This window comes from Onychostruthus taczanowskii, unplaced genomic scaffold, assembly GCF_017590055.1.
Source record: "Onychostruthus taczanowskii isolate IOZ18803 unplaced genomic scaffold, ASM1759005v1 scaffold27, whole genome shotgun sequence".
Classification (NCBI taxonomy): domain Eukaryota; kingdom Metazoa; phylum Chordata; class Aves; order Passeriformes; family Passeridae; genus Onychostruthus; species Onychostruthus taczanowskii.
Genome location: NW_024500017.1, coordinates 1052864 through 1066007, shown reverse-complemented (window position 1 = coordinate 1066007; position 13144 = coordinate 1052864). Strand labels below are relative to the sequence as shown.

The following is a 13144-nucleotide window of genomic DNA, read 5'->3' as shown; positions in this document are numbered from 1 at the left end:
GGCCAAGGAACAGGTTCTAAAACTGCTAAAACTTTTTTTTTCTCTTATACCAAGTCTTAACGCAATTCCCTTTATGTGCATTGATGTAGTGGTTTATTATTGGCTTTTTTTGGGTAGGATTCTGTTGATTTTATGATGTAAATTATGTATGATACAATTTTGATAGCCAGTCTTAAGAATTAATATATTTCATCAGATTAGAAGTCACTGAATTGAAATCAAGAGTTTAAATTATTTACATTTCCCCCATGTATTTTATATAAATAACTCTTAGCACTTAAATTGTCATAAGTATTTATAGCTCTCTTCCAGTAGCATTATATAGCATAAGGAAAACATTTTTCTTATATAGCATAAGTAAAGCATTTGCACTATATAGCATAAGTTGTATTATATAGCATAGGTATATACAGTGTTGTGATACTTATTTGTGGCAGCACCTTTCTTAACTTTTCCACTAAATAGTATGGATCAAATATATTCAGAGTGCAATCAGTTGCTTTCATCTCTGCAACTCAATTTAATATGGCTCAGCTGAATTTATTGAATATAATATGTTTTCCTGATAACAACAAAACATCTCGTCTCTTTGAGGCTTCTTAATTTCTTGTGCCTCTGTGTGAACAACAAATGATAAGGGCACTATTGACTTTCTGCCCCTTTAATGTGCTCAGTGGGAGGTCTGCTCATCCAAGCAATTCCCTACAAGAGAAAATAAGTGGTGCCAAGTTATTGTTATCAAGGGTAAATTATAAGGACTGCCATGGATTTCCAATGCAACAAATACCTTCTTTATTTCTTGTGGGCTCTGCTTGAGAGGTAGTTTTATTGAGAGGAGGGAAATATGAATATTGAAAAAACAACCTTCTTTCCAGATTCACATATCACTACAAATAATGGATTGTTCAGTTGAGGTACTCAGCAAGTTTTAAGATTTCTTGCAAAAACTTAGTCCTAGAACAGTCTTTATTGAAGTGTTCTATTCAGTTATCTAATTTATTTCTCCCTTTTTTGGCAGTTCCTTGTCTTTCCAATTTCACTGCACCGATGGGAACAGTTCTTTCACCTGATTATCCAGAGGGATATGGGAATAATTTAAACTGTATCTGGACAATAATTTCAGATCCTGGGAGTCGAATTCATCTCTCCTTTAATGACTTTGACTTGGAATCTCAGTTTGACTTCCTTGCAGTTAAAGATGGTGATTCTGTAGATTCCCCCATAATTGGAACATTTACTGGTGCTGAAGTTCCTTCCCATCTTACCAGTAATGGTCATATTTTGCGTCTGGAATTTCAAGCTGACCATTCAATGTCAGGACGTGGATTTAACATCACTTATAACAGTGAGTAATCATATTTTTTTTGTGTGTGTGGTTTTGTTTTCAACATACAGTCTAGGAGATAGGCTTAAGTATTTAAAAATGATGCTATGGTAATACAGCTTCAAGCAAATCCTATATAACTAAAAATTCCTAATATAGGTGTTTGGATCATTGCTCAAATACTGTGCTAGGGCCGCAAATACACGTATTGTTCTCATTTATAGCTTTAGAGATCATCGTGATAGGAGTGTTTGGCAGACTGACAAATCAGGCCAATCCCAAATTATATAATAGAGCTTTACTAAATTTGCTGACAATGCAATGCCACATAATATTAATCACCACCACTACCTGTACAAAACTGTTCTTGAAAACTCATATGTTCAGCTGTGAACATGTGTAATATCCTGGAGCTGATGGCTGCAATCTTTGTTATCTCCTAGTCACTGCAGTTCAGTGAGCAGCCATAGGAGCTCTTTGATCAGTCAAACCACAATAGACTTGGTTTTTTTTTGGTTTTTTTTTTTTTTTGTTGGTGTTTGGTTTTTTTTTTTTTTTTTGTTTTTTTTGGTTTTTTTTGTTTTTTTGGTTTTGTTTGTTTGTTTGTTTGGTTTTTTTTGGTTTTTTTGCTATTTTGCATTTCTTACTTACTAACCACATAATAATAATTGGAGGTGATATCAAATATCCTCTCCAGTACTAAATACCATTAGCATTTATTCATCTTTTTGCTGCCAAAACTGTTACATTTCTTCTGAAACACATATGAAGAGCTGCCTACCTTGCATTGTTACCAAGTATTTTGGTATTTATTCCATACTAAAATCCAGACAGGATATATTCCCAGCTAGTGCAGACCTGGTGATGCAAGGCCACAGCATGAATAATTGCTAGATACACTGTGAAAATTTCCTGGGAGTGTATGCAAAATTAAATTTTGCCACTCCAGCAGGATCCTGAAGTATTAGACTTACTGCTATGGGCAGAGCGTGATAGGAATAAAAGAGCATCTAGTAGGGGTTGCATTGGTACTCTTCAACCAGAGCTTTTCCACCTCATCAATCCCCCCACATCTGGAAACTTGGATTTTTCTTTTTCTTTCTTTCTGATGGTAGGGGTAGCAGAGTTTCCCATGCCAACAGACAGGAAAAAATTAGCAAAATAAAATAAATCTTTTGATATTTCCAAAATGTGATGTCATGTGTAATTAGTCCCATTTCTGTCTTTCTCCCTAACATCTGAGAGTATGTATAATTCCAGAGGCTTGCTTGAGATTTAAGAGAATATACAACAGCATGATTTGAAGGAGAGCACTTCTCTCCCTCCCTGTGTGACCTGCTGGACTGTATGAAAAAAACCTTTGTTGTTTAGGTTTTTTTACTCTTAAAAACCTAAACTAACCCTCTAAATCAAAAAGGAAATGAGAGATTAAGAGAACTTGGTAATTGAGAGACCCAGACTTCACATTTTTCTCAAATGAATGTTAACAGTTAATATTATTTTCATAAAATTTCAAGGACTGAATTCCCCTGTGGCTGCTTGCTTTTCTTACATCATCTTTCACCTCTCCATGTTTATTTTTGCTCTCTTAATTTTTGTTTTGGTTTAGGTTGTCAGTCTTTCAGAGAATTATTTATTAAGATCTACATTAAACATTGATGTCTGAATAGGAAAGAGATAAACTGACACTAGATTATTCTGTAAACATTATTTTTGTGATATTGTTTTATATTTCTGCTCTCAGCCCTCTGATTCATCCTCAGACCATTTGTCACAAATCACAAATATAGAATGTAAGCATGAAGAACGTGGGGTATTTTCTAACTGGTTTTTATAGGTACCAGTCATCATTCCAAACTAACCTTTGACTGGTAGCTACATATCTCAGTACCGTAACTAAATATTGGAAAGTCAGGGGTTATTCAGAGCTACTGAAATATGAAATCAGGCGTAATGAAAACGAGATATTGAATCTTTACAGAAGTTTTAACATTTGCTCTTTATTTTTTTTCGTCTCATGTCCTTTTAACATTTATAACAGTTCTCTTTACTTTAAAGTTTCGTTGTGTTGTGCTCAATGCTGTCAAGCCTAAATTTAGTGGTGATAAAACCAAAACCAGTTATTGGAGGATCTAAGGTAGTCTTTTAGGATAAAAATTAGGGCTGTGTATAAGTGGATTTTCTCAAGTTACCCCGTTTTGCACAACTGGAACGAAATATAGGTAAGTTAATGAAGAATTTATAGTGAAAATGAAAGATGGAGAAGATGAGCACGGAATGCTCCTTATATTTAGTTTCTATTTTGAACTACATGGAAATATACTTATCAGATAAATTCTGCTTCTTTAAAAAATTTGCAGATTTCTTTGTGCATGTAGTAGTTTGATTGTGTCATTTAAATTCTGCACCAATAGTATAAAGTGATACAATTTTAATAAGAAGCAACAGTCCAATATTAATTTTACCTGTTATATAATGAAACAAATTAACTTTAAAAAGAATTTAAAGTGTTTTACACATTTGAGTGGTTTAACACATTTATATTTTTATTTCTTTTCTTGGGTGTGTTTGTGCAGGTGTTTGTTAAACTCTGTAGCTAAAATCTGCTTACAAAAACAACAATATCTCCAAATAATGTCTACTATTTCTTCAGTAAAGACAGCTTCAATCTGATAAATTATAGAAGTAATCTTTCCATATTAAATAAAGGCCAAAAGAGATGATAAAAAAGGAGTGAATAGAATTTCGCTCTTAGCTTTTGTAAAACCAACCGAAGTTAATTAAAAATATCTGTTTTCTGCTAACTCTCCAGTTGATATATTCCAAAGCTATCAGTCTCTTTTTGCCCCTTTCAAGAGTAGTAACAGTATATCACAGAAACAGTATGTCTTGATCAATCTTTTCTAATAAGAATGTAGGCTAGTAATGAAATACTAAAATAAACCCAAAAACTTCATTGATGTTTTTGAGGTGTAGAATGGAGAAGATAAAACTGAGTTACTATTATGTAACCTGATTATTTAATGGTATTTCTCAGAAAATATTTCAATGCTATATTTATTTTTATTACAGAAACATGTTTGATCTCAGATAATTACTCATCTTCCAGTAAAATTGAACATACATCTAAATTTTATTGGAATTAAGCAAAAAATTAGATTTCAGGTGTGTCATCTTTGAGTTATTACACTAAGTCTAACAAAGATTTCCCATTTAGTTAAATTTTTGGGACTATATCATAGAAATATGTGACTTGAAAATGGATGATACAGAGAATGTTCCAATAAGCAATGGAATAGGAACTGAAAGGTTGTGATTTTCTGCTTGGAAAAGGAGGCAAAAAAATATTTCACTATGTGCAACAGAACACAGGGACATAGCAGCCTAAAACTGCATTGGTTTAGGTTGCTATGGAAATGCGTATTTACACCTGATTCCTTGTTTCCCCTTTATATCCAAACCCAAGAGCTGTTAATGATATTTCTGGTGCCTGTTACGGTATTTATAAAGTCAGTCATCACCTAATCCTGCCTGTAGTAAGTTATATGTATTGAACTACTCAGTTCAAGGAAAGTATGAGCCTTTTATCATATTTGTGACTCCTTTATGAATGCTTCCCACTTTGTTTAATTATGGAGAACAGAGCTAGACATAGTATTGAATATAGTCACATAAATTACAAGAAATAAATTTATATAGCCTCTTTGCTTCAGTGTAGATTTCCAACTTATGTTAGAACGGATGAAATGCACACTTAAAATGCAGTGTGACAACTGAAACCATGTGACAGATAATGAATATTTACTTCCTGTGACAAAGGAGTTAATGCAGAGGAAACTCAGAAGTTGCTAGGTCCTCCATGGGCTGGCATTCCACAAACCAGATTCATGCTAACCTTCATTTGACCTGAGGTGGATGAGTATTTTGAGGTAGAAAGCATCTTCCAGATTGCTTGATTTATGCTTGCTGTGGACTTATCTGAGCTGTTCCTCATTCATTGGGGTATAGTTCTGGGCAAATATCTTTGAATAAGCTTGAATGACCTGCTGTTTCTTATTATGTTGATATTTTTGTTACTGTTTTTATTACAGCTGCTTAATTGTGCTAGCATAAACCTTATGAATTACATAGCAGCCTGAAAAAGGTTAAACTATGGGCCTCTGACATCAGCCTCATTACTCCAGTGATTTCAGCTCAGTGGACCAAGACTAGGACAATCCCAGATGATGTGTTTATATCCAAAAAGTGATTTACTGTGGTTTACTGCTGTGTTAGAGTATGTTCACAGCAACACATTTTTCCTGCCACTTGCTCCTGTTAAGACTTTTTCAGTCTCAGTACTTCTCAAGCTAGAACTCTTCAGAGTGTAGTGTACCAGAAAAAAAGTAGGAGTTTACATGTGATGGTACTGTGTGATGGTACTGTGTGATGGTATAAGCTGCCACTTGTTTACATGGCTTTAAATAGTCTTTCACGATCGTTTTTATTATGAAATATATTGTTATTATTTTATGTTCCCTTAACTTTTGTTTTTCTCTGATATTTTCTTCTGAAAGTACTATCTTTACTTCAAAGCTGTTGCTGTACTTACCAGCTGAAAGTCTTGGTAGGGCAATCCACCAAAACAATTAACTGCGCCAGTGGACCGTTCCTTTCTAGTCCTACTTGAAAGAACCTTTCAAAACTGGCTTTAGATGGCATGAGTTGTGATTAGGTAGATACCTTCCCTTCCTATCTCCTGAGATCTCGGCAACTCCTTCCTTTTTTTTGTTGTTGTTGTTGTTATTGTTGTTTCTTAATGCAAAATGCATATTTTAGTATCCTTCTGAGTTAATAGCAGAATATCCCTATTGTTCTGATCTGTGATATTTCCTGACATTTTTCCAGATATTGCTTTATGTACTTGTACAGTCATGATGGTTGATGAAGATAAATGCCAGGAAAACTGTACCTCCTCTTTATGTGTAATAGTTAATAAGGAACTTTTCTTGATTTGTTGTTAACAAGTAAAATATTAATTAATCATATACCCATATGTTCTTTTTCTTTTCAGCCTAAGGCTAGTGTTTAATATTCCAGCTCCACCATCAAGCTTTTTAGAAGTATTAGCAGATGTAATTTGGCTCATTGAATAATATAACTGTAGCCAGGCTAAGCTACAAGTGACTGCTGTTGGTGGGACAGATTGTCTTTCACTATCTTGCCTCTCAAAGTCATTCTATGCAGTAAAATTGATCACATAGGAGCAGCAGTGGCAGCATTTCCTGAGCTGAAATATAGAGCAATTAATTGATTTTTCAACCTTAATAAAATGGTGTCACACACAAGCAAGCTAAACATGGAGTCAACATTTATCTACATTTATAGATAACAATATTGAAAATCTATCTCTGGGTTGTCTGAAAGTAGTAAGAAAAACAGACAATCAATGCCTTCCCTAAAAGTGATGACTGTGTACAAAGAATTGGAAAAGTTTTTGTAACTCCTCTGCAAAAGTATGGGATTGCATCACTTTTAATGCAATCTTTAAATGGTAGACAACTATTCAATGAAAGCACTATTTTCATTCCCAATATATATGGCAGTGCCCAAGTCAAAATGTCGATAAATAAATGCTTTCTCTTGTCAGTTATTATGATTTAAAATACCTCTGTAATGGAACATCTGAGAAATCTTTCTAGTAACTTATTGAGATATTACTTTTAAAAAAATAATTAGGGGATTTGTATATATTTTGTCTAGCAGACACATTAGTAAAACTGCAGAGGAAAAAAGTGAAAATCTTCTTTTTAAGGACTTAGTAGTTTCTGATGTCTCCACATGTAAACATGTTTAGGAAGATACAATTTGCAGTCATCACACATAAGGAAGGTGGATATTTGTTCTTACTGAAAAATCAACATTTAAAAAAATATGAGATGCATGTGCAGTATTCTTCATCAATAAAACAACAAAATACAATAACTAACTGCTACATATCATTTAATGATAATGCTATAAATATGACTTTGCTAATTTCTGTTAGGAAGATGGTCTTTCTTCTCCAAAAGTAAGGTATATTCTGCAGTAAAAGACATGAACAGTCTTTGTCATAGTATCTGCAAGTATACAGGGAAATTAAATTTTTTCAATTCATCCAGACCTAAACTTGAAATGTTCAAAGTTTCAAGTTTTCTTTCTTCAGCCAACATAACCCTTTTTTTCACTGCTCACCAGCTCTAAATACAGGAAACAAAATTAACTGTGGTAGGATCAAGCCCTTGAAGGTCAGTATGGCTCAAATGGTTTGATGGTGATGGTGAAAATATGAGTAAAGTTTTTGTATCATACATAAATGATTGCCCTGCCCTTCTGAAAGAACATTCTGTCCCATTTCAATATTAAATAGGATGAGTGTTGCTGGAAAAGTAGAATTTAGCCATCATTGAAATCTGCCAGCAACAAGCTCTCCAAGCTGAGTTCCATGCTGGTTTAACTTCATATTTTAAGCAATTATTTATATTGTTTTCATTTTCTGCTGTTAAGCAAGTTCTTGTTTCTTATTTTTCCCTTCAGTTTCCTAATATAAATTGTTTGTTCTTACTAACAAACAAAATCTTTAAAATGTCATCTTCCTTGCAAGAGTTCTATGTCCTCTACCACTTTTTTTTTTTTTCTCTTAAAAAGCATTTGGACATAATGAGTGCCCAGATCCTGGAGTACCAATCAATGCTCGGCGTTTTGGTGATAACTTTCAGCTGGGGAGCTCAATTTCAGTTATATGTGAAGAAGGATTTATTAAAACACAAGGAACTGAAACAATTACTTGTATGCTAGTGGATGGAAAAGTAATGTGGAGTGGACCTATTCCTAAGTGTGGAGGTACGTATAATATTTTTTTCTAAATCAGGAGAACTTGATATAATGCATTTCAGATTGCCACCAAATGAAGTTGAGATTTTTGAAAATGAATAGCACAAAGCTTCTGTTATTGCTGATACAGTATTACATTAGAATGAAAATGCTGATCTCTTCTGGGTCTTTGGCTATGGTATTTAAAACTGCTTAAGATGTTTTAGCTCTCTGTTGCAGTACTTGTGTTTCTTCTGTCCACAGTGACTCTAGGCTGGGGAAGACTCTCTTAGCAATTGATTTTTTTTTCTAGAAATTAAATACTTCCATACATAGCAACATAAAATCACATGGTTATACATATTTCCTTTGACTTATTTATATTAATTGACTCTTAAATATAATCTTTGCTTCATTACTTGTTTGTATTCGAGGATCTTTGCACCTAAAGGGGGAAAATTATTTCAGCTGTTTGTAATGACTGAAAAAAAAAAATCAATGATAATATAATCTCTGGTTTGTTAGCTTTTACAGTAAACAACAGTTTAGTTCTTACTTTCGTTATGTAACTGCCTTCCTGACAAAATTTGAACAATTTTAATACATTAGTGCAACTGCTTATAATATGCTTTGCATCCATATTTACTTTCTATGATGAATGATTATTGTTTCATAGATATTAGGTATGTCAGTTTCACTGGACAGGGTAGGCCATAATACCTTTTGTTTATCATAAGGTTCACGTATCTGTACAACATTGCTAATAATATATAAGCTTGCATTTTCAATGTTACATTATAATCTTAAATTACTGAGAATATTTTTAAATGTCAGTCCATGCACAATGATAATATGATTCACAGATGGTCTGAGACTCTGAGTGGAAAATATATTGGAATCCTAAAGTTTGAGACAAAGGTATATTTGAATTAGATGGTTTTTATCAGCTGTAGAATTAGATATATTTTTTAAAATTATAATTAAATAGGAAGGCAATTTGAAGTATTTTTAAATTGACAATTTAATTTGGTCTGTTAGGGTGTTCAGAAGTTTTATTGACTGTGTACACATTTGTCTGTAAAACAGACAAATATTTGATATAAACTGTTTGATATAAACTCTACATATACCTCATAATTTCATTGTCATATATATCAAGTCAAAGGCATAAGCTCCACATACTGACTAGCGATGTGACTGATGTACATTTTTCCTTACAGTTCAGAATTGTCAGAAATTGCAGTATACCAGAGGGAGCTATTTAATAATCTGGCGCAGATTAACAGGGTCAACATACTAGTTTTTCAGGACAATCTTGGCTAACGTCTGCTGGGACTTCCTCCCAGACCTGCCCACAGCCCAGGATTCTGTTTCAGCTCAGACAGTCACTTTGTTGCCACCAAACCCCTTTCCTGTGACCAATCCAGTCCTGTTCAGCTTTCTCAGGTGGAACTGGATTTGTCTGTGAAGGCACTATGTGTGTGTGTGTGTATGTGCACGTGCACAAATGAGCATTCCTGGTTCCTGGCTCCTTTTCCTTAGTGAAGGGGTCCTGCTTTTGCTGTTCCCTGATGAATTTGAGTTTGGGATACCTGTCCTCATGCCTCATTTCCTGTGAGAGGGTTATATGGATGGTTTTCCCATAAGCTGTTCTAATATTGTGCTGTTGTACCCATGCTGAAGCTCTAACCTTGGTCTTCCTGTGTAACTCTTGTAAGGCTTAATATCCTGCCATTCTGTAGCATTAGTGATAAGCTCTTCAAAAAAACATTTCTAAAACTATGAATCTACAAGATGTTTAGTGTTTCTGTGAATAGCCTGTTATCCTAAAGGCTGTTTGCCTGGTCACGTAGGAAAATTTCCTATTTCAACCCATGCACCTTGCTATACAAAGAAATAAATACAAATGACTTTGTGAGAAATCTTGGATCAGACTGAGATTGTCCTTTACTACTTGACACAGGCTTGTGTTTGATAAAGAGATTCTGCTTGATGACCACCTCTAGTTGTGTTATATTTCTAGAGTTTCATTTTGAACACAGGAACACTGGGTATGAATCTGTCAGGCAACCATCAAACAGGACTATAAGAATGAAGAGGGGATTAAAATCAGTGCAAAAAAGGTTAGGGAAACAATTGTTTGGCACGATGACTGGAGAGTTTTATTTTCTAAAAAACAAGGCTTTTTAAGATAAGCCCAGTAGCTCAACTATTCTGAAGGGAAGTACTCCTGGGTTTAGGAAATCAGCATGTGATGGTGAAAGTCAAACAAAAAAAATCCGTTTGATATTTATCTGCAAGAGCCAAAATCAGAGGACAGATAAGAAACATTTTCTTTAAGGAAAACCAGCAGCAAAACTCTCCTAAATAAAATAGAGAAGTCATTCCAAATTTAGGCAATCTTACAGTGTGCATTATTTTTAATGCACTATTCATAGGAATATTTTTTGTAATAGAGGTTTGGAGCTTTTTGTATTCTAAATGCAATCTGTGTCATGAAAATTTGGTGAGAATATGGAACTTTGTACATATTTAGTAATACTGTATTGTAACTATGGAGTGTACTGGCTCAGAATAAGGCCATCTGGTTCCTATTCTTGTCAATATATTTTGTAGTTTGCAGGCTCTGTATGTATTATGAATATTTCAAAGTGGTTATATACAATAAAATATAGAAATTATGAATGCTCTAGAGTTAACCTTCTGGTTGTTGAGTTAAATATGAGTTTAAATAACTTATTGTTTGGCTGGTATTTACTGTAGGTAGTATGAAAAAACAACTCTAAGATAAAAGGTGAGAAGCACCCACTTTAAATCCATCAGTGAATAAAAAAAGAGATATGCATCTGCATATTTAGAAGTGTTTGCAACATAATGAATTCTGAACTCTGTAACTTCTGGAAACTCTTTCTTTTCCCTACACAGGAGGGAAAGATGGAACATTATGTCCTAAAAAAAAAAAAAAAAAAGAGACCAAAACAAATTTACAACCATTCGTCATTTTAATATAGGGCCTTGGTGTTCTCCTGAGAAAAATGAAGATCAGACAAATATGTAATAATTCATGGTCTTCAACTTGGAAGTTATGTCAAAGAGCACAAAATCACAAAATTAATCTATTTTTTTGTAACGGAGACGTTCAGAATAATATAGACAATGATATGTACAGCTCTACTTTGTCGAAATGAACAACCAAAATGTTTTGCAGGCTCTGCTAGGTGAAATAACCACAAACAGAAATTTAATAAATAGCCATATTTTTGTCAGAAAATGTTGTATATTTTACACTATTTTAGCACAGACACTAGCTTGTCAACGGTACAGTAAGACCTTTCCAATTTCTTCGCAATGTACAGTGATATGCACGGTGAACTGTGACACTAACTGTGACACAGTTGGGTGTTTTTTTGTTATTTTGTGGTTTGTGGTTTTTTGGAGTAGCCTTGTATGCATGAAGGCCCCTGGAACCATGGTGTTATTAAACTCTATAGTGCAGCCTTCTCTTCCTGCAAAGTAACATGCTTCTGCTCTGTCTAAGTGGAAAAGGCCCTGGGTGTCCTCGTGGACACCAAGTTAAACATGTGTCCTTGATGCAAAGAAGGTCAGTGGTATCCTGGGATGGATAAGGCAAACTGTTGAGCAGGCTGAAGCAGGTGATCTTTCCCCTCTACATGAGTACTGCTTGCAGAAGTATATATTGTAATATTTATATATATTTTCCAATTAAAAAATATCAACTGATCTTGTAAGAATGGTATTTCTTTTTCATGAATGAGGAATTTGAACTGCTAACATGCCAAGCAAAATGTATGTGGTATGACAGTGGATTCCGTGATGTCAAACTTAAAATAATAGCTTACTGATTTCTAGCTTTAAACTCAGCTACAACTTTAACAAGTTTTTCAAGTCTCTCTGCGCACAATTTAAAGCAAAAATAATGATACTTTGTAGAGACTGTGTTTTGTTTATGTTATTTAATGCAGAAAATGTATTATACACATAACAACACAGTAGGTAGAAAACCTTTTTTCAGAATTGTTAAACAGTTTATTTAATCTTTTTAAGGTCTTAATTCAGTTATCTCCATCTAATTCTGAACATCACAGACCCTGTCAGTTTTGAAGCTACTTCATCTTCCTGCAACTGGATTTTCAATATTTGTTCATTCTAATTGTCCTATATTGAAATTGGTAAATATGAATTGCACCTAATAAATCTGTACTATTTACCTTTCTCTTTGTTTCATTTTTAGCTCCATGTGGTGGGCATTTTTCATCTCCAAGTGGAGTAATCCTCTCTCCAGGCTGGCCAGGGTATTATAAAGATTCCTTGAATTGTGAGTGGGTGATAGAAGCTGAACCTGGACACTCTATCAAAATTACATTCGAAAGGTCTTGGCTAATGTTTTTCTTACTTCTTGTTTTCCATTTTTTACCAGGAAACAGGAGTTATTACTTTTATCATAACATTAATTTGCATTATCTCTAAAAACAAGCAATTTTATTATCACATAGGACTTTTGGAAACTCCTTCAGAGCACAGATATTATCTTCAGTGTAATTTCTACTTTGATGCTGAAAAACTTTTGAAATTTCTACCCTCTTACCCATATTTAAGCCTGTCTAGCCCAGTAAAAAATATTGTCTGGTTTTAAATATTAGTATGTTTAATTTGCTTTTAACTATATTGCTGTGATGAATTATAATTGCTAAGTTCTTTTTTTTTTCCTCTCAAAATCACATAATCTTCAACTCTGAAAATCTGAATCAGCTGAGAAAACTAAATTAAATGCAGTCATAATTTTCCCCACTCTGAATATTTAATTATCATATCAGCTGAACTATTGTTGTGAAAGGACTGTGTACTCTCAGGATGGAGTTCCAGTGTCCCCACATTACTGCACCATTCCACTTTTCCTAGACTGATGTCTGTTACTAAGGTGCCTGCCTTAATCAAAGGATTGAAATGTGCTGAAGTACCTTACATTTT

General features: G+C 33.9%; 1 protein-coding gene across 3 annotated transcripts in view; it reads left to right on the top strand.

Annotated features, from left to right (window-relative positions):
• The window catches only part of CSMD3 (CUB and Sushi multiple domains 3), a 577908-nt gene that overhangs the window by 326604 nt on the left and 238160 nt on the right, over nt 1-13144 (top strand). For all 3 annotated transcript variants that reach the window (XM_041407558.1, XM_041407557.1, XM_041407556.1), the window contains 3 exons: nt 1019-1345; nt 7991-8185; nt 12408-12546. In XM_041407558.1, the coding sequence (XP_041263492.1) occupies nt 1019-1345; nt 7991-8185; nt 12408-12546 (661 nt within the window). The remainder of the gene's footprint in view (nt 1-1018; nt 1346-7990; nt 8186-12407; nt 12547-13144) is intronic.